Source organism: Mytilus californianus, unplaced genomic scaffold (genome assembly GCF_021869535.1).
Source record: "Mytilus californianus isolate M0D057914Y unplaced genomic scaffold, xbMytCali1.0.p SCAF_3, whole genome shotgun sequence".
NCBI lineage: Eukaryota > Metazoa > Mollusca > Bivalvia > Mytilida > Mytilidae > Mytilus > Mytilus californianus.
Window position 1 is genome coordinate 129973453 of NW_026262679.1, and position 22428 is coordinate 129995880.

Consider the following 22428-nt stretch of genomic DNA (forward strand, 5'->3'; position numbering starts at 1 on the left):
CACATTCCGTTTAAGTATTAAAAGTATCAAAGGAATTGCCACGAAAACTGAATGCCCTATTCAAGCAATCAGAAGCAATCGTCATATAAGTCTCTGTACCAAGTCAGGAATATGACAGTTGTTGTCCATTCGTTTGATGTGTTTTATCATTTGATTATGCCATTTGATTAGAGACTTTCCGTTTTGAATTTTCCTCGGAGTTCAGTATTTTTGTGATTTTACTTCTCCCTCTAGAAAATTGGTCTTTGATTTTTTGTTTCCTAATTGGTGTACTTATAAGAGGTCTTGGTGAGTATAAACTTTATGAATTTGAACTGGATCTGACTAAAATGAATGCATTATACCGGCGACAAGAATAAGTATGGTTTTTATGTTATAATCCCACATCTAAATAATTGTTCTGACTTCTGACTGAATGAAACCCTTAAGATGTAATATTCCACCGGCAGCGGAATTGCAGTGCTAATGCTAAAGAGAATGAAAATCTTAAGCGTTCAGAGCGCTTTTTATGATTTATTTTAATCAGGAAATTTCAAAGCCAAATTTTGAAAACCAAGGATGTAAAAGTACTGAAACATGGAAAAACAATGACCAAAAAAAAAATGATTATAGCTAAATCCAACATCGGTCAAGTTTGCATGATGGTGTTGGAACCATAGTTTCTTCATAATTTCAAATGATTTTACGGAAAATTTAAGGAAAAGTTCTAGGAAAAAGATACCAAACGATTGTTAAACTCAGAAGTCGAAAATAAATTGACAATGCTACAGCAAGAACAAAAAAAGAAAACCAAGAAAAAAAAACAAACAACAGTCAACAAAGCATATTATAGAAAACTAAAGATAGCACGAACGACCTACATATTATAGCCAAATTAAAAAAAAAATTCATAACATCAAATACCATGTTTCCTTTTTGGATTCTAGTAATAGAGAGCTGCTTAAAGAAGTGTTGATTCGAAATGGCGGTCGTTTGTCCCGATTAATTGATCGTTTCGAAATATGTATGTATTGAAAGTGATGATGCGTTCTATTAAGAATTACAAAGTATTATTTCGTCTTCGTTTTTTTGTAAATGTGACTTCTTATGCATCTCGATTTATTAAGATCTATTGTATTTTATTCTCGGAGTAACCGTATGATTTTTCCCACATGTAATTTGCTTTTTCCCAAATTGGACAATTCATCATCTGGACTAAATTAAAATAAATATTAAAACTAATTGTTAATCATAAATAAAGATAACCTGACTGTTTATGTAACATACATGTAAAGTAAGAATCTGTAAAACTTTACCGTGAAATGCATCGATACTACATATAGTACAATTACAACAATTAAATAATTATCTAATCAATATTTATGAACGTTTGTACAAAGTAATTCTAACTTTATTACATTCAATAGTATAGAGATAAACGCATTCTTTAGATTTTGACTTCGTTTATCTAAAAGAAATTGCATTCTTTTGATTTTCTATTAATGAATATCTAGTTGTTTAAATGAAATATAGTAAAGAACAAATCGTTTACAATGTTGCAAAATTAGACAAGGAATACGCCGTACTTAATTAAGCAGAATACAAAATTATTAAAAGAACAGATAATTTGTTCGTTCAACATTATTGCCATACTGTACATATTATTCTTGGAAGGTTTAGTATAACTTTCTAACTTTGAATTTTAATTACTGGCAATTGTTTATAATCATGTATAATTAGTAACGTGAATGCATAATGCTAACCTGTACATAGTAAATGACAGATGTAACCATTAAATTACTTGAGCGAGTGACATTGATATGTTGGTCATAGTTGTAACCTTTACAACATTTGATTGTTTCATAAAAAAGCCTACGTAGTTTGTTTGTCTGATTTGGGTTTTGTTTTATTCCCCCATTTATATTTCCTTGTATCAAAGTAGTATAAAAGAGAAATACTATGTTAGTATTATCTATCTGTTTTTGTCTTAGTTTCCATTCAAGTACATCCAAGAAAAAAGAAAACAAATGTGAGTTGTTTATAAGATTTATATTTTTCAAATCTAACTATAACTTCTATATATCAAGATTCTAAATCTGATTTGAATTTGGTTTTGATCGAAAGAAAACTATCTGCTTTATATCAATTGTATGAGTGTTTTACCTTAAAATTATTTGATTGCGAATATTATAAATCTAAATCGTCGACTTTGCTATCAATCTATTTTAACTTTATCTATTTTATAAATATACTCTAACAACTACAACTTTTTAACACGTTTTCTCAGATCAGTTTTTTTTCATGATAAGATAGAAGATAAATATGCCAAGTATGAAATATTTTGTATAGTTTTCTAAAAATCATATTTGACAACAGTTTTTGCATACTACTGTTTCCAATGCAGCCATTTTAATTTCTTTTTTACATTTAGTATTGATCATATTTCTTCGCAAGAATTCTTGACCTTCTTAAGGAAGTGTTTTTTTCATTAATTTGTTGGTATAAGAATGTATATGTTTTTTTTACAGAAAACATGAATACATTAGCAATAGTTATCGTGCTTGCTGTGATGGTTACTTTAACCTCTGCTCGCGGTTATGATACATCTAATAGAAATCAAAGATCATGGGATTTGCTCGGATCTAGAGGTCTGAATAATGGATGGAATAGTAGAAATCTGAATAATGGATGGAATAGTGGTTGGAATGGCGGACGTCTGACAGGGGGATTAATTGGCGGATATCGAAGTAATATTTTACAACATTCTTACCTTGTTATCGATACTGATTCACAAATATTCATCATCACTACTTCATTAACTACCGTTTTGGCTTGATCTTTACAATTTAATTTAAGTACCCTTTTTCAAATGATTTATTTTTACCAACGAAAGTATTCTAGCACCTTTCGTATAGCTAATTTACATTCACATGAGTATTTCATTCTATGAGTGTTCACTTTTATATACTATCGTTGTATTTGTATTCCCAATATACTTTGATTTAGATGTAAAGTCAATAAAAGAAACTTTTACATATTATAATAAGATGAAAGTGCGTCAATAGTTTTATATTTAACATATATTTTTAAATCACCAATATATCGTGACATTCTAAACTAAGACGTGGAATAATTGTAGAATAGATATAATAATAGTAATAACTTCTGTAGGACACAAAAGAGCAGCTACTGGATACGGCTCATATGATCCATACAGAAGCAGTCATTTTGACAGTGGATTAGGACGGTTGGACAGATGGGGAACAAATTCAGGAAGGAGATCTAATTTAGGATGGAGATCTAATTCAAGATGGAGTCAGCTAGGTAGGTTTCGATTATGCATCAGATTAAATGTTATCAGCATCTCTGATCGCTAATTTTTCTAATGATTGAGAAAATACAAAAACCATTCATTTAATCTTTAATTTAAGAAAGAGATCTTATTCAGATAATATCTGTGTAATACAGGAAATTTACCATTCGAGCTTTCGAAATATTTCTTTTTAAAGATATACATCCCATTTACTATCAAAAAGGTAGGGGTCGATATCAATCTGATTAAAGATTATAGTGGGTTTCTTTTCATGTTCAGCAATATTTAGCCTTTTAACAAAATTTTATTCCAGTTTTGTTCACTTTTTTTAATAGTTTATACCGAAAGAATGACGAAAATGTAAACAAAATAGAATGGAAGCAGGGGTTAAATTTATAATATTTGTATATTTTATAGATTCATTATACTTTCAAATTAACTGTTTGTACTTTTATTTTACAGGATATTAAGAAAGATGAGGACACAAGGAGTACATTACAACATATAAACATGACATCAGCCATCCGTAGATTTTTACTTTTTCAAATAAAATTTGTGAACTTAATATGCATCTTTTTATTTTTTATAGTACTGCAAATGCATTTGTCACTACATATCTAAAAATTTGAATACATTGCTGATCAAGCAAATGTACATTTTTCTAGAAAAGGCACGCATAGACAGTCCAAAAAAATCAATCAAATACATTTATTTATAACATAAATTGTTTTGTCAAAAGCGCTTTTCTGGATTTACCTTCAAAATCAACGCTCATAGCTAAAATACCTGAGAGCCAAAGATTTCTAACTAATTGATTAAGCTCACCATAAACACACAAAAAGCTATATGATTAAACAAGGCCTAATATTATAACCAGATCAACTTTAACTGAGAAAGTTGGCACCTCTGTGTTTATAATAAGTTCTTAATTTAATTGCAAAGATATGTTACTGATCATGTATGTACCGAAGCAACGACTAACAGTTTACCAGCAGTGGTATCGATTTAGTGCTAGAAAAATGAAAATAACGCTTCATAAGTTTGTTGCATCTAACGCGCTTTCCTGTATAAAAAAGGTGAAAGATACCAAAGGGAAATTCAAATTAATAAGTCGAAAATGAACTGACAACGCCAGGGCTAAAAAAGAAAAAACACTAACAGACAAAAAACAGAACACAAAACACAACATAGAGAACTAAAAGCTGATCAACACAAACCCCACCAAAAACTGTGGGTGATACCAGGTGCTCCAAAAGAATATTAAATCCTGCTTCCCATGAGGAACCGGTTGTGTTGCTCATGTTAGTACAGCCTGGTTATAAGTCTAATTTGGTAGGTAAAATTCGGGGAAAAGGGGACGGGTTGTAGTTACGACATATGGAACATATCCGTTGTCATCTGTGAAACAGATACTTCATAACGGTCAACCAACTAATGATGGCGTCCGTAAAGTTCACAAAGGGATGATTTCAATATTCTTTCATTAGGAACACTTTAGCATCTGCTCGCAGTTATGATATTTACAAAAGAAATAAAAAATCATGGGATTTGCTGGGATCTAAAGGTCTGAATAATGAATGGAATAGTAGACATCTGACAGGAGGTTGGATTGGCGGACATCTAAAGGGGGACTGAATGGCAGAGTCAGAAGAAAAGAGAAGCTAAGGATACCAAAAGGATATTCAAAGTCCTAAGTCGAACATAAACGTCATGGCTAAAAAAAAAAAAGAAAAACAGACAAACAACACTACACAAAACAACATAGAAAACACAAGACTGAGCAACACGAACCCCACCAAAAAGTGGGGTTGATCTCGGGTGCTTTGGAAGGAAAAGCATATTCTGCTCCATATGTGGCACCCGTCGTGTTGCCCATATAAGCAGGAGGTTTGGCTAGACACCATTTTTTCTTAAAATGTCTGTATGTTGGCGTTTATTTTTGTTGCAGTTCAGTGTTTCTGTTGTTCCGTTGTTTTCCTCTTATAGTTGATGTGTTTCCCTCGGTTTTGTTTTGTAACCCGGATTTGTTTCCTCTTAATCATTTTATGACTTTTGAACAGCGATATACTACTGTTGCCTTTATTCATGTAAGTACAAACCCGGTGATATGTCTAATTCGGTAGGTCACATTCGGGGAAAGAGGACGAGATTGCAATTACGACAATTGCAATATATCTGTCGTCATCTGTGAAACAGATAAAGTGAGATCTGATAAAAATATATTATTAAAACTCATTCAAATTACCACTTTTTCTACCATTTTTTAAATGATGTATGTATACCAACAAAAAATATACTGTACGTCGTATTTGTATTACGAAAAAGTGTAGATATAGGAAAGGGGAAATTAATTGATTCATATGGTCATGAGATTAAGATATGTCAATTGTTTATATTTAACGTGCGTTTTCAAAGCATCAAAATATTGTATCATCTTAAAAGAAGGCATTAACGTTAATGACGTCTTTACACTAAATTCATTGGATGTTGGATGTGTACTAATTGATATTTTAGTCTTAGATTCAATTTTTTTTATTAGTTGTTATTGGCTTTGAACTATCTGTTAGTAACTGTGAGTACTCTCATCTGTACTTAGTGTCATTTTTGTTGTTAGGGATGAGTGATGGATATATACACTTTCACGTCCAGTGTGTGTTTGTGTTTGATGGTTTTCTGTTTTGTATCGATCTGATGAGTTAAGCCTTTTCAACTGATTTTTTTTTTTTTTTTTTATATTTTTTTATTTTGTATACTTTATTGAAAACTTTTTGTTAGATGGGTAGAGAAAGTACCGGTACCTTATTCCGGCCTCGTTAAACATTGTTAGTATTCTAAATTATAAAATATATACACTATATTATTATGTATCCATTATTTCCATATTGTTCAATAAAGAGAGAATTTTATTTCATAAAAATAGAAAAGACAGAAGAGAAAATAATAAATAAGTAAAAACAAAACAAAATAAAAACAACAAAAATAAAACTAGAAAAAAAAATCACTGAAATTTGGATTTTTGGCAGCAGTATTTTGGTCAAAACTAGCGTGTGTCTTAAGATATAACATTAAATAAATTTGGCAAAGTTGGATCTCCATTGTAAAAAGTAAAAAAATTTATACAAACAAAAAATAGATATTAAAAAACGTACATGTGGTTTTAAGCACAAAACAAGAAAAAAAGCAATAAACAAACATATAACAATATATTATATAAAACATATATGGTGGTGTGGAGAAGGCTAAAACAATATACACAGTAACATTACATAGGGTAATGCTAATTTGTTAAGTTTAAATTATTCTAGTAATGGAAGCCAGGGGTCCCAGTAGAGGTTGGCAATGTGAAGAGGCTTTGTTTTAAAAAATATATTCTTTTCTAGTATTAGATTTTCTTTTAGATAATTTTTAAGCCCTGCTAACTGACATCATTTTCACACAGTGTTGTTCTATAAATAAAGAATTTTGATAATATTATTATTAAATTTTTTATTTTATTATTTTCTGTTTTTCCTAAATTTCCGAATAAAATTATACCAATGTTAAAAGGAATAATTATTTGTGTGTGTGTTTGGTTATAAATCCAGTCACCGAGTCTTATCCACAGATCTGCTATTTTATGGCATGACCAAAATATGTGTTCAATATCTTCGGTAACTTCATTGCAGAAAGTACATTTATCGCTTTGTTTTATTTTTATTTTAAATAAAAATTTATTTGTGCCCAATATTCTGTGTATTATTCTATACTGGAACCATTGAAGTTTTGAGCCTTTCGTGGCGTAAAAAACATACTATGAACGGTTTTCCAATCAAATATTTTGTTCAGTGTTAAGGACCATTTGTCTTCACAGTTAAGTTTAGTATTGTTTTTTTCTAATAGAACATTATACATATCTTTCGAGCCTTTTTTTTTGATAAAAAAATATTATTATATTATTTGGAATAATTGGTCCTTGTGTTTTATTAAGATTGTTTATGGATATATCTTTCTTGAGAGCTTTTTTATATGACTTTATTGATAACATTTCCCCATTATAAGTAAGAAAGTTCTCTATTTTGTGTTTGCATGAAATTTTACAATGGATAACCAACTTTGCAAAATTTATTTAACGTTATATCTTAAGACACACGGTTTGACCAAAATACTGCTGCCAAAAATCCAAATTTCAGTGATTTGTTTTTCTAGTTTTATTTTTTAATTTTTAATTTTTTATTTTGTTTTTGTTTTTATTTATTTATTATTTTCTCTTCTGTCTTTTCTTTCTTTATGTAATAAAATTCTCTCTTTATTGAACAATATGGTAATAATGGATCATAATAATATAGTGTATATATTTTATAATTAGAATACTTACAATGTTTAACGAGGCCGGATTAAGGTACCGGTACTTCCTGTATCCATCTAACAAATGTGAAACTGTTCAATAAAGTATGTAATATTAAAAAAAAAAAAAAAAAAAAAATCAGTTGAAAAGGCTCAACTCATCAGATCGATACAAAACAGAAAAACATCAAACATAAACACAGACTGGACGTGAAAGTGTATATATCCATCACTCATCCCTAACAACAAAAAGGACACTAAGTACAGATCTGAGAGTACTCACAGTTACTGACAGATAGTTCAAAGCCAATAACAACTAATAAACAAAATTGAATCTAAGACTAAAATATCAATCAGTATACATCTAACATCCAATGGATTTAGTGTAAAGACGTCATTAACGTTAATGCCTTCTTTTAAGATGATACAATATTTTGATGCTTTAAAAACGCACGTTAAATATAAACAATGGACATATCTTAATCTCATGACCATATGAATCAATTAATTTCCCCTTTCCTATATCTACACTTTTTCGTAATACAAATACGACGTACAGTTTATCTTTTGTTGGTATACATACATCATTTAAAAAATGGTAGAAAAAGTGGTAATTTGAATGTGTTTTAACAATATATTTTTATCAGATCTCACTTTATCTGTGTCACAGATGACGACGGATATGTTCCAATTGTCGTAATTACAATCTCGTCCCCTTTCCTCGAATGGGATTTACCGAATTAGACATATCACCGGGATTTTACTTACATAAATGAAGGCAACAGTAGTATACCGCTGTTCAAAAGTCATAATCGATTAAGAGAAAACAAATCCGGGTTACAAACTAAAACCGAGGGAAACACTTCAACTATCAGACGAAAACAACGGAACAACAGAAACACGGAACTGCAACAAAAATAAACGTCAACATACAGACATTTTAGGAAATATGGTGGTTTGAACCTGGTTTTATGGCTAGCAAAACCTCCCGCTTATATGGGCAACACGACGGGTGCCACATATGGAGCAGGATCTGCTTATCCTTTCGAAGCACCGGAGATCACCCCCACTTTTTGATGGGGTTCGTGTTGCTCAGTCTTTAGTTTTCTATGTTGTTTTGTGTAGTGTTGTTTGTCTCGGTTTTTTTTTCTTCTTTTTTTAGCCATGACTTTGTCAGTTTATGTTCGACTTAGGACTTTGAATATCCTTTTGGTATCCTTAGCCTCTCTTTTACTTTTGCCTCTGCCATTTAGTCCCCCTTTAGATGTCCGCCAATCTAACCTCCTGTCTGATGTCTACTATTCCATTCATTATTCAGACCTTTAGATCCCAGCAAATCCCATGATTTTTTATTTCTATTGTAAATATCATAACTACGAGCAGATGCTAAAGTGTTCTTAATGAAAGAATATTGAAATCATCCCTTTGTGAATTTTACGGACGCCATCATTAGTTGGTTGACCGTTATGAAGTATCTGTTTCACAGATGACAACGGATATGTTCCATATGTCGAAACTACAACCCGTCCCCTTTTCCCCGAATTTTACCTACCAAATTAAACTTATAATCAGGCTGTACTAACATGAGCAACACAACCGGTTCCTCATGGGAAGCAGGATTTAATATTCTTTTGGAGCACCTGGTATCACCCACAGTTTTTGGTGGGGTTCGTGTTGCTCAGCCTATAGTTCTCTATGTTGTGTTTTGTGTTCTATTTTTTTGTCTGTTAGTGTTTTTTTTTTAGCCCTGGCGTTGTCAGTTCATTTTCGACTTATTAATTTGAATTTCCCTTTGGTATCTTTCGCCTTTTTTATACAGGAAAACGCGATACATGTTACAAAACTTATGAAGCGTTATTTTCATTTTTCTAGCACTAGATTGATACCACTGCTGGTAGACTGTTGGTCTGAACTTGGTATCATCAGCCTAGTAGTCGTGGTTTCGGTACATACATGATCAGTAACATACGTTTGCAATTAAATTAAGAAATTATTATAAACACGGAGGTGCCAACTTTCTCAGTTAAAGTTGATCTGATAACTTTTTGCGTGTTTATGGTGAGCTTAATCAATTAGTTAGACATCTTTGGATCTCAGGTATTTTAGCTATGAGCGTTGATTTTGAAAATAAATCCAGAAAAGAGCTTTTGACAAAACAATTTATGTTATAAGTTAGTGTATTTGAATTGTTTTAGACTGTCTATGCGTGCCTTTTCTAGAAGAATATACATTTCCTTGATCAGCAATTTATTCAAATTTCTAGATAAGTAGTGACAAATGCATTTGCAGTACTATAAAAAATAAAAAGATGCATATTAAGTTCACATGATTTATTTGAAAAAGTAAAAATCTACGGATGGTCGATGTCATGTTAAGATGTTGTAATGTACTCCTTGTGTACTCGTCTTTCTTAATATCCTGTAAAACAAAAAGTACTACCAGTTAATTTGAAAGTATAATGAATCTATGAAATATACAAATATTATAAATTTAATCCCTGCTTCAATTCTATTTTGTTTACATTTTCGTCATTCTTTTGGTATAAACTATTAAAAAAGTTAAAAAAACTGGAAATAAAATTTTGTTAAAAGGCTTAATATTGCTGAACATGAAAATAAACCCACTGTAATCTTTAATCAGACTGATATCGACCCCTAGCTTTTTGATAGTAAATGGGATGTATATCTTTAAAAAGAAATAGTTCGAAAGCTCGAATGGTAAATTTCCTGTATTACACAGATATGATCAGAATTAGATCTCTTTCTTAAATTAAAGATTAAATGATTGGTTTTTGTATTTTCTCAATCATTAGAAAAATTAGCGATCAGAGATGCTGATAACATTTAATCTGATGCATAATCGAAACCTACCAAGCTGACTCCATCTTGAATTAGATCTCCATCCTAAATTAGATCTCCTTCCTGAATTTGTTCCCCATCTGTCCAACCGTCCTAATCCACTGTCAAAATGACTGCTTCTGTATGGATCATATGAGCCGTATCCAGTAGCTGCTCTTTTGTGTCCTACAGAAGTTATTACTATTATTATATCTATTCTACAATTATTCCACGTCTTAGTTCAGAAAGTCACGATAAATTGGTGATTTAAAAATATATGTTAAATATAAACCTATTGACGCTCTTTCATCTTATTATAATATGTAAAAGTTTCTTTTATTTACTTAACATCTAAATCAGAGTATATTGGGAATACAAATACAACGATAGTATATAAAAGTGAACACTTATAGAATGAAATACTCATGTGAATGTAAACTAGATATACGAAAGGTGCTAGAATACTTTCGTTGGTAAAAATAAATCATTTGAAAATGGGTACTTAAATTAAATTGTAAAGATCAAGCCAAAACGGTAGTTAATGAAGCAGTGATGATGAATATTTGTGAATCAGTATCGATAACAAGGTATGAAGGTTGTAAAATATTACTTCGATATCCGCCATTTAATCCCCCTGTCAGATGTCCGCCATTCCAACCACTATTCCATCCATTATTCAGATTTCTACTATTCCATCCATTATTCAGACCTCTAGATCCGAGCAAATCCCATGATCTCTGATTTCTATTGTATGTATCATAACCGCGAGCAGTGGCCAAAGTAGCCATCACAGCAAACAAAATAACTACGACTAATGTATTCATGGTTTCTGTACAAAAATAAAAAAAGATTAATAACATCAACATTATTGTAACAAATTAATTGTGATTTAAAGTATTACTGATATATTCACGCTACGTCAGACAAAAATGACAATTAATAGAAAATGTAACCCGGATTTGTTTTTGTCTCTATAGATTTATGAGTTTCGAACAGCGGTATACTACTGTTGCTTTTATTTACACCAAAATACTATTGAAAAGACATTACAGACAATATGATACCAAAAAAAAAAAAAAACCACTCATATTTAAAGAAATTTTGTTTAACTCATTTACTCCGAAAAGTTACATAAATTTAGTATACATATTTATCGTTGTCTCTCTTCCTGTATCATTAAAAGACCAAATTGAGAAAACATTTTTAAAAAAAATTTAAATACAGCAGTACAATGCTCTTTCGAAGTAAATTTTCAATAAAGTTATCATTCAAACTTAAAAAATCAAACTAAAAATCTAAACTCAAAGTGATAGAAAAAAATAAGGTAAATAACTAACCTGTGTTTTCTTTTCTCGTAAATATTTGAAGATGGACAAGACCAGATGTGATAGAGAACACGGAGAAAGCATTCCACTTTTATACTATTTTGATAAAGGAAATACTGCTAAATGGGGGAATTTTTTAAATCCAAAACCACACACAAAAAAACCACGTAGATTTAAATTAAACAATCACAGGTTGGAAAGGTTACTACTATGACTAGCATGTCAATATCATTGGATAGAAGCTAAGTATTTTATGTTAAGTTTATGGGCACATCTGTCATATAAAACATCCATTATTATGCATTCTGTTTAATATTAATAGGAAAATATAAACAGTTAAAACATTTTAGAGTTAGAAATCGTAGTAAACTTCTTAAGGTCAATATGAATACATATTGCTTAATGCCTGTTGCTTGTGCACGCTCTTTTTTTTTACCATTAATCTACTTTAATCCGAAAGAATGCGTTCATACTTGTGCTATTGAAATGAAATCAATTAAACGTAAAATTGCACACAAAGGTGCAATAATTGTATAGATGTGCATTTATCTTAATTGTTCGATGTGTCAATGCATAGTCACTTAGTTTTCAATTATCAACCTTTAAAATGCTATCGACATATATAGAAAATAAAAGCAAAATACGACTTAAATAAACGATTTTCGAAGCCCGGTGTAAAAATAAAAACAAGAAGATGTGGTATGATTGCCAATGAAAAAACTCTCCATCAGACATCAAAATGACATAAAAGTCAACAACTATAGGTCATCGTACGGCCTTCAAAAATGACTAAAGCCCATACCGCATAAAAAGATATACAAGGCCCCGAAATGACAATGTCAAACAATTCAAACGAGATAGCTAATTACTCGGTTTATGAACAAAACAATAAACGCAAAACAATTATAATATATAGCAAGACGCACAACCACTGAAGAACATGCTCCTGACTTGAGTATCTCACATACAGAATTTGACTGAATAAAACAAGTTTGCGGAGGCCCAACTTTCCCTAGCATAAGGACAAACTATAAAAATCAGATGAAAAAGGCATGTCCCATTAGATCGAAGCAAATGAAACAGAAAACAACTAACAAAAGTATTTAAGAAACAAATTACAAATGGTATAGTCGCAGTTACTGAATGCTTGTTCATAACCAATAATAACTAATGAATAAATAATGTTTTTAAAACTAGAATAACAATCAGTACACATCCAATGGATTTAATATAAAGACTTCATAAAGAGACTAAGACTGTGCAATGCAACACTATAGTTATCAACAGAATGCGGGACCGTTAATGTGCATTGCTTTATAGTATTGTTTTTGTTTATTGATAAAAAAATCAATTGTTGTACCGATAAAAAAAAATATTTAAAGATTGTAATACAGGGTTCAATAGCCTTTTAGAATGATTTTATTTGTAGATGACATAGACCGTATCGTATCTAAATATATGGGCTTCATACACTATTACACCGTTATATCTAGGATACAATATCTCGTTTGAAATAAGTTTTCAACAGACACAGTCAAATTTCCAAACACATTCTTTGTATCTTTGACAGAATTAAGAGAACCTGAGGAAGTTGTAACCTTAGAAACATTTAAAAACGCGGATTACTTCTGTTCCAATTAAAAATGATGATTATAGCCATCTATTTCAGGGAACTTAAGGAAAATTTAAATAGATTTGTTTACGGAACGAACATCTGGTACTTGAAATGAAATGAAATAACTGAAAAAAGATAATCTTAATCCCTTCAAATTGAATGTCTGTAACATTCATTTTAAACGAAATAGATATATAATGTCAGTTTGTTGTATGATTTCTAATGAGGAAACTTTTCATCAGTGTTCTCGTGACCTGTATGTAAACCTTTTAAAGCATTTTAATGAAAATGTTTCACTCCTACATAAACATGTATAATGATTTGAGGAAGAGGTTTTTGCTATTTTATGTCGTTTTTGCTAATAAAACAATCTTTTTCAGTAATTTATAATATCCGCCTTCGATACTATGGTGCATATTCTTTTTCAAGTCAGTTGGACCTGCGTTTGTATTTCCATAATCAGGTTAAAGTGTTGGTTTACGGTAATGCACTGCATATTAAATTTTGGTCTCATCATTATGAAATGTATACATATGTTCGTATCAAGGTCGCATGGACACATATATGTTTGTTTTGTGTCGTTAGATGTATTTATTTGGTATACAAGTGAGAGGTTTACCTAACTATAATACGAGATTTAATCCAACATTTTTTTACATAAGATAATGCCTATACCAAGTCAAGAGTATGACAGTTGTTTTTCATTCTTTTGATGTGTTTCAGGTTTTGATTTTGCAATTTGATCAAGGACTTTCCGAATTGAATTTTCCTTGGAGATCCAGATTTTTGTTATTCTACTTTTGCTTGTGTTGACTATGTTATTGCAACTTTATAAATATTTGAAAGAAGATTCTAAAGAAGAAATTCCAAGATATTTTGTATGTTAATATATACACAAAGTCGACATGATCATTTTGTATAGTAGACTCTGTAACCATACTACATATAAATATATTTGCTTGAGCTATTTCAAGCATACCTTTGACTTTGATAATACAAGTACCGTCAAATTGAGACTCTTGTAGTTCAATTATGGTTGTTGGTTTGCGTCGCATAATAAGTCAAAGTAGGATCATTATTCATTTCTTGTTTTACCCAGTGTACCATTTTTCTACCTCTGCGCTTATGAAATAAAAAGATAATCATATGGTAGAAAAATAGAAATGACATTTCATAAAATAAATAGACATCAATACAGATGAATACAGTTTAAAGAAGGATTGTTCAACGTAAATTAATAGCTTTATCACTCACTAAATGAAAACTAAAATAATTAGCATGTTCTTGATAGGTTTCTATTTTATTCTGTTTCAGCTTTAAACCCCTTGTTTTAAATATGAACCATATAGATTTAATCATTTTATAATCGAAAAGGAGGAAAAACATATTCCATGTAATCCCTGAAATGAATATTCATTACATATCTGATTACATTTTTTTTATAACGCAAACGAACAAAAGCCAAATAAAGATCAAAGTGCTGTAACTAATTTTAGTTAAGGAAAACGAATGTAAACTTAAGCATATTATTATATTATTATCTAATAGTTATTTATATATTTTACGATCAAAGACATACTCCCTCTCGTAAAGCTCTGATTCCTTGTCCGACTTTGGTTATACTTTTGTGTCATTTTTGGGTTAAAAGCTTTTTATATTTTTGAAAACTTTGGATTTGCAAATATTTTGGCATCGAGCATCACTGAGGAGACATTTATTGTTGAAATGCGCATCTGGTGCAGAAAAATTGGTACCGTTAATGTTATTTTAACATTTATTTTTTAATGCAAAACATCATGATTATATACCCCTTTCTTCACATTATGTCTTCAAAATTGCTTGCATGTGAAATGATGAATAAACAACAAAATTTGATAGGCAAAACATACAGATTTATGCTCATCGATGTTGATAGTATAACCATGAAGGCTTCTTTTACAAATATCAATCAATAACAAATATTATTAATGTTCATGCAACAAACTTATAATGGTGAAATATATTGGCATGAGTGACTTACACAATATCCGTAAATCTGCAGTACACAGATTGAAATTTAACGTATATGAATTTATATCACTACATAAGAAAATTGCGGCTGAAAATCTCCAGGGCCCTTATGAATAAATCATCTTAACGTAAATAAAGGCAACAGTTGTATACCGTTGTTCAAAAGTCATAAATCAATTGAGAGAAAACAAATCCGGGTTACAAACGAAAACCGAGGGAAACCCATCAACTATAAGAGGAAAACAACGGAACAACAGAAACACTGAAGTGCAACAAAAACAAACGCCAACATACATAGAAAAGAACTATTTGATAACAACTGCCGTATTCCTGACTTGGTTCAGGACATTTTAAGAAAAAAGTGTAGGTTGAACCTGGTTTTATGGCTAGCCAAACCTCCCGCTTATATGGCAATGTTAAAAAATATCGCTAAAATGACAACACTACGTGACAGAAATACAGCACAAACAAACGCAAGAACACTCAGCACAGAAAACGCCCAAACAAATAATATAATAGTCGTTACAACATGTAAACTGCAGAATAACAACGAACATCTTCCATTAACGACAGCACAGGACATCACAAACAGTGACGTATTTTTGTAACGAATATATAATCTTGAAATACATACAATTATTTTCACAATACTAGTTCAAACAATTATCATGACTATGACGGTATTGAAAGGCTATATTAAATAAATGCTGTGACGACGTCATAATTATTTGGACTAACACAGTACTTTATCCATGGAAAATGGAAATTAACTCGACTATACTGACAAATAAGACATATGTGAAATGTACCACAAACGATAAGACATAACACAATATGCAATTTAATTGTTACTTAAACTTAGATTTCACTAAGAATTCCCTTAGTTAAGAAAAAGTCGTATATATATATTTATGTGCGGTTCGCGTATGATTTTTGAAATATGTACAATAATTTATTCTTTTGTGTTTTCACAATAGTTGTAAACCGGTTTTGGCGGTCAGTGTATAAAGAAAGTTTGCATGAGATTTAATTATCGAGGTTTGGGCAGTGACCATTGTTGTACGTTTCTTTTGTATTGAAGTCTAATTTTCATTAAGAATTCTGTTTTTTTTAATGTATTGAAGTTGTATGTAAAGAATTGATATGTTTCGTATATATTTTGTAGATGTTTGATTACTGTGAAATTGAGATTTTGTGATGTTTATAAAGGACTTTTTTCGTAGATGTGCATGGTTTCCGTATTCAAAACATGAACGGTTAATTATGTTTGATAAAATATTGTGATCTCTGGATCTTATTAAAATTGAGATGGTCATTGCGCCTAACAGTACCTAAATATGTATTTAGTTTTCTATTATGCCTTTATCGTATAAAGGTACATATCTGAATGTGCTCAGATATGTATGCTATACAAAAATCTAGAGAGATTTAGCACAATAAAACTTTATGTTCGTTTGAACACAGTGAATTTAGAACATAAATAAAATTACTCAAGTCTTCACTTAACTATGGAATACTGAAACCGGAACATTTTCTAATTATCGTATGATATATGTTAGCTCATAGCATATACTCGTCCGTATCAAAAGTTTGTTATGATTTTTTACATTAAACAATGTATACTTTTCTTAAGAACTGGGGTTAAATTAATCTTGGTGTTTAAAAAACTCAACTTAACCAACTAAAGTGTCCAAACAATTTGGCGCATATGGAGAAATTATAAGTGCAGGAGATATTCTTAAAAGATCCAAAAGAAGTGGGATAACTAATGCATGGAGTGATAAATGTAAAATATAAAAATATTTCGAAATTATTCACCAGCAATTGTTTTAATAGCAAACCAGACTTCAATAACATTAGGAGTCGCTAAATGGAAGCTCAACATTATTGTGAAGCAAATAATCCATCTTAATAATGGTAAATGTCAGCAAATCATAAGTGTCCATCTCTAAGGCGGAGGGTGCATTTTTTCTCGAGATAACCATATATTTCTTTTTAACTCTGACGATATAGGATCAAGTTTAATTAAATAATTTATTTCTAAATCTATTTCGATTAAAAATATACTTATTTTTTAATCACATTCCTTTCATCATAATAACAAAAAGGAGTTTTCATATCAAACCAAACCTATTTTTGAAAAGTTTAAGGTAACTTATACTTATGTATAATCTAGGCGTTTTCTTAGTTTGCAGGGGTTTTCTGCATACCTCTTACTTTTAGTGGGTGTGTCTTAAACTTGAATTTGATTAGAAATAACTTACTTTCAGATGTTTTTATAGAATTCACCTTAACTAAGTGTTCACTTAAGATAATCTAATCTTAAATAGCTTTATAAATACGGGCCCAGTGGGTTATTTCAGATTTGTTAAACGCTATTTGTATTGTCTTAATGCATATTTATATATATATATATATTTCGGAAAAATACTGTTGCTTTTAATTTGATAAGTGATTCTTGACTAAGCAGTTTATAAACAACAAGATCATCATTGTTAATCGTAAATGCACAGGTGCAGGTACATCAACATCTACAATAGAATTCTATTGAAACCGCTCCTACGGGACGTTTTGAACTTACAATTAGGTTACGCTATTTCTTTGTGTTGAAATACAGGTGACAAGAAAGGATAAAGACGTTGGTTCGTTGTTTTATTATGAATTTTATAATTATGTTCCTTCAGTTCCTCTCTATTTCTATTTTTGCCAAAAAGGCTCGAAATGAGCATTTGATAAAATAATTAAAACATGTATATTACCCAGATACAAGTCTTATTAAATATCAGGTGAACAATAAAAAAGAAGGACTAAATGTTTCCTAGATAAAAGGTTCTTTATTGAGGGAATTTCCTGATATTTTAGATTAAGCAAGGTTCTGATGAGCACACACCCCGTTCAAGTATTAAAAGTATAAATGGAATTGCCACGAAAACCGAATGCCCTATTCAAGCAATCAGAAGCAATCGTCATATAAGTCTCTGTACCAAGTCAGGAATATGACAGTTGTCCATTCGTTTGATGTGTTTTATCATTTGATTTTGCCATTTGATTAGGGACTTTCCGTTTTGAATGTTCCTCGGAGTTCAGTATTTTTGTGATTTTACTTCTCCCTCTAGAAAATTGGTCTTTGATTTTTTATTTCCTAATTGGTGTACTGATAAGAAGTCTTGGTGAGTATAAACTTTATAAATTTGAAATGGATCTGACTAAAATGAATGCATTATACCGGCGACAAGAATAAGTATGGTTTTTATTTTATAATCCCACATCTAAATAATTGTTCTGACTTCTGACTGAATGAAACCCTTAAGATTTAACAGTCCACCGGCAGCGGAATTGCAGTGCTAATGCTAAAGAGAATGAAAATGTTAAGCGTTCAAAGCGCTTTTTATGGTATATTTTAATCAGGAAATTTCTAATCCAAATTTTGAAAACCAAGGATGTAAAAGTACTGAAACATGGGAAAACAATGACCAAAAAAATGATTATAGATAAATCCAACATCGGTCAAGCTTGCATGATGGTGTTGGAACCATAGTTTCTTCATAATTTCAAATGATGTTACGGAAAATGTAAGGAAAAGAGCTTGGAAAAAGATACCAAACGGATTATTAAATTCAGAAGTCGAAAATAAATTGACAATGCTACAGCAAGAACAAAAAACGAAAAAAAAGAAAACAAAAAACAAACAACAGTCAACAAAGCATATTATAGAAAACTAAAGATAGTACGAACGACCTACATATTATAGCCAAATTAAAAAAAAATGCATAACATCAAATACCATGTTTCCTTTTGGGATTCTAGTAATAGAGAGCTGCTTAAAGAAGTGTTGATTCGAAATGGCGGTCGTTTGTCCCGATAAGTTGATCGTTTCGAAATATGTATGTATTGAAAGTGATGATGCGTTCTGATAAGAATTACAAAGTATTATTTCTTCTTCGTTTGTTTGTAAATGTGACTTCTTATGCATCTCGATTTATTAAGATCTATTGTATTTTATTCTCGGAGTAACCGTATGATTTTTCCCACATGTAATTTGCTTTTTCCCAAATTGGACAATTCATCATCTGGACTAAATTAAAATAAATATTAAAACTATTACAACAATTACATAATTATCTATGCAATATTGATGAACGTTTGTACAAAGTAATTCTAACTTTATTACATTCTAATAGTATAGACATAAACGCATTTTTTAGATTTTGACTTCGTAAATCTAAATGAAATTGCATTCTTTTGATTTTCTATTAATGAATATCTAGCTGTTTAAATGAAATATAGTAAAGAACAAGTCGTTTACAATGTTGCCAAATTAGACAAGGAATACGCCGTATTTAATTAAGCAGAATACAAAATTATTAAAAGAATAGATAATTTGTTCTTTCAACATTATTGCCATACTCTACATATTATTCTTGGAAGGTTTAGTATTACTTTCTAATTTTAAATTCTAATTACTGGCAATTGTTTATAATCATGTATAATTAGTGACCTGAATGCATACTGATAACCTGTACATAGTAAATGACAGATGTAACCATTAAATTAGTTGAGCGAGTGACATTGATATGTTGGTCATAGTTGTAACCTTAACAACCTTTGATTGTTTCATAAAAAAACCTACGTAGTTTATTTGTCTGATTTGGGTTTTCTTTTATTCCCCCATTTATATTTCCTTGTATCAAAGTAGTATAAAAGAGAAATACTATGTTAGTATTATCTATCTGTTTTTGTCTTAGTTTCCATTCAAGTACATCCAAGAAAAAAGAAAACAAATGTAAGTTGTTTATAAAATTTATTTTTCTAAATCTAACTATGACTTCTATATAATAAGATTGTAAATCTAATTTGAATTTGTTTTTGATCGAATGAAAACTACCTGCTTTATTTCTATTGTATGAGTGTTTTACCTTAAAAATTATTTGATTGTGAATATTATCAATCTAAATCGTCGAATTGCTATCAATTTATTTTAATTTTATCTATTTTATAAATCTACTCTAACAACTACAACTTTTTAACGCGTTTTCTCAGATTAGTTTTTTCCTGATAGAGTAGAAGATAAATGTGCCAAATATAAAAAGATTTGTATAGTTTTTCTAAAAAACATATTTGACAACAGTTTTTGCACACTATTGTTTCCAATGCAGCCATTTTAATTTTATTTTTACATTTTATATTGATCATATTTCTTCGCCAAAATTCTTGACCAACTTAAGGAATTGTTTTTATCATCAACTAGTTGATATAAGAATGTATATGTATTTTTTTTGACAGAAAACATGAATACATTAGCAATAGTTATCGTGCTTGCTATGATGGTTACTTTAGCCTCTGCTCGCGGTTATGATACATATAATAGAAATCAAAGATCATGGGATTTGCTCGGATCTAGAGGTCTGAATAATGGATGGAATAGTAGAAATCTGAATAATGGATGGAATAGTGGTTGGAATGGCGGACATCTGACAGGAGGATTAAATGGCGGATATCGAAGTAATATTTTACAACATTCTTACCTTGTTATCGATACTGATTCACAAATATTCATCATCACTGCTTCATTTACTACTGTTTTGGCTTAATCTTTACAATTTAATTTAAGTCCCCTTTTTCAAATGATTAATTTTTACCAACGAAAGTATTCTAGCACCTTTCGTATATCTAGTTTACATTCACATGAGTATTTCATTCTATAAGTGTTCACTTTTATATACTATCTTTGTATTTGTATTCCCAATATACTCTGATTTAGATGTAAAGTAAATAAAAGAAACTTTTACATATTATAATAAGATGAAAGTGCGTCAATAGGTTTATATTTAACATATATTTTTAAATCACCAATTTATCGTGACATTTTAATTTAAGACGTGGAATAATTGTAGAATAGATATAACAATAGTTCTAACTTCTGTAGGACACAAAAGAGCAGCTACTGGATACGGCTCATATGATCCATACAGAAGCAGTCATTTTGACAGTGGATTAGGACGGTTGGACAGATGGGGAACAAATTCAGGAAGGAGATCTAATTTAGGATGGAGATCTAATTCAAGATGGAGTCAGCTAGGTAGGTTTCGATTATGCATCAGATTAAATGTTATCAGCATCTCTGATCGCTCATTGCCTAATGATTGAGGAAAAAAAATCATTTAATCTTTTATTAAGAGAGAGATCTAACTCTGGTTAAATCTGTATGATACAGGAAATTTAACATCCGAACTTTCGAACTATTTCTTTTTAAAGATATACATCCCATTTACTATCAAAAAGGTAGGTTTCGATATCAATCTGATTAAAGATTACAGTGGGTTTATTTTCATGTTCAGCAATATTAAGCCTTTTAACAAAATTTTTATTCCAGTTTTTCTAACTTTTTTTTTTAATAGTTTATACCAAAAGAATGACGAAAATGTAAACAAAATAAAATTGAAGCAGGGGTTTTATTGATAATATTTGTATATTATATAGATTCATTATACTTTCAAATTACCTGGTAGTACTTTTATTTTACAGGATATTAAGAAAGACGTCGACACAAGGAGTACATTACAACATCTAAACATGACATCGACCATCCGTAGATTTTTTACTTTTTCAAATAAAAATTTGTGAACTTAATATGCATCTTTTTATTTTTTATAGTACTGCAAATGCATTTGTCACTACATATCTAGACATTTGAATAAATTGCTGATCAAGGAAATATATATTCATCTAGAAAAGGCACGAAAAGACAGTCTAAAAAAAATTCATATACACTTATTTATAACATAAATTGTTTTGTCAAAAGCGCTTTTCTGGATTTACCTTCAAAATCAACACTCATAGCTAAAATACTAGAGAGTCAAAGATGTCTAACTAATTGATTAAGCTCACCATAAACACGCAAAAAGCTATATGATTAAACAAGGCCTAATATTATAACCTGATCAACTTTAACTGAGAAAGTTGGCACCTCCGTGTTCATAATAATTTCTTAATTTAATTGCAAACGTATGTTACTGATCATGTATG

General features: G+C 30.3%; 2 protein-coding genes across 6 annotated transcripts in view; one reads left to right on the forward strand and one right to left on the reverse strand.

The window, feature by feature from the left end:
• The window catches only part of LOC127736219 (uncharacterized), a 73718-nt gene that overhangs the window by 44488 nt on the left and 6802 nt on the right, over positions 1-22428 (reverse strand). Inside the window, exons 2-4 of one of the 3 annotated variants that reach the window (XM_052246803.1) lie at positions 11063-11161; positions 10486-10638; positions 9933-10033 (exon numbers count right to left, since the gene is read on the reverse strand). The exons of 1 other annotated variant lie outside the window; for it this stretch is intronic. In XM_052246803.1, the coding sequence (XP_052102763.1) occupies positions 10026-10033; positions 10486-10638; positions 11063-11161 (260 nt within the window). In that variant the 3' untranslated portion in view covers positions 9933-10025. Of the gene's footprint in view, positions 1-9932; positions 10034-10485; positions 10639-11062; positions 11162-22428 lie in introns of those variants that run through there. One more of the 3 variants, XM_052246805.1, reaches the window with a different exon arrangement.
• Positions 1913-22117, forward strand: LOC127736220 (uncharacterized). Of its 3 annotated transcripts, none has more exons than XM_052246807.1 (4): positions 1913-2008; positions 2508-2726; positions 3151-3303; positions 3755-3857. In XM_052246807.1, exons 2-4 carry the CDS (start codon positions 2513-2515, stop codon positions 3760-3762), a joined length of 375 nt encoding a protein of 124 aa, XP_052102767.1. In that variant the 5' UTR covers positions 1913-2008; positions 2508-2512; the 3' UTR covers positions 3763-3857. The 3 variants fall into 3 exon arrangements, with proteins under 3 accessions (XP_052102767.1, XP_052102768.1, XP_052102769.1); XM_052246808.1 differs by lacking the exons at positions 2508-2726; positions 3151-3303; positions 3755-3857 and adding exons at positions 20686-20904; positions 21329-21481; positions 21928-22117 and having other exon boundaries at positions 1990-2008; XM_052246809.1 differs by lacking the exons at positions 1913-2008; positions 2508-2726; positions 3151-3303; positions 3755-3857 and adding exons at positions 20088-20185; positions 20686-20904; positions 21329-21481; positions 21928-22117.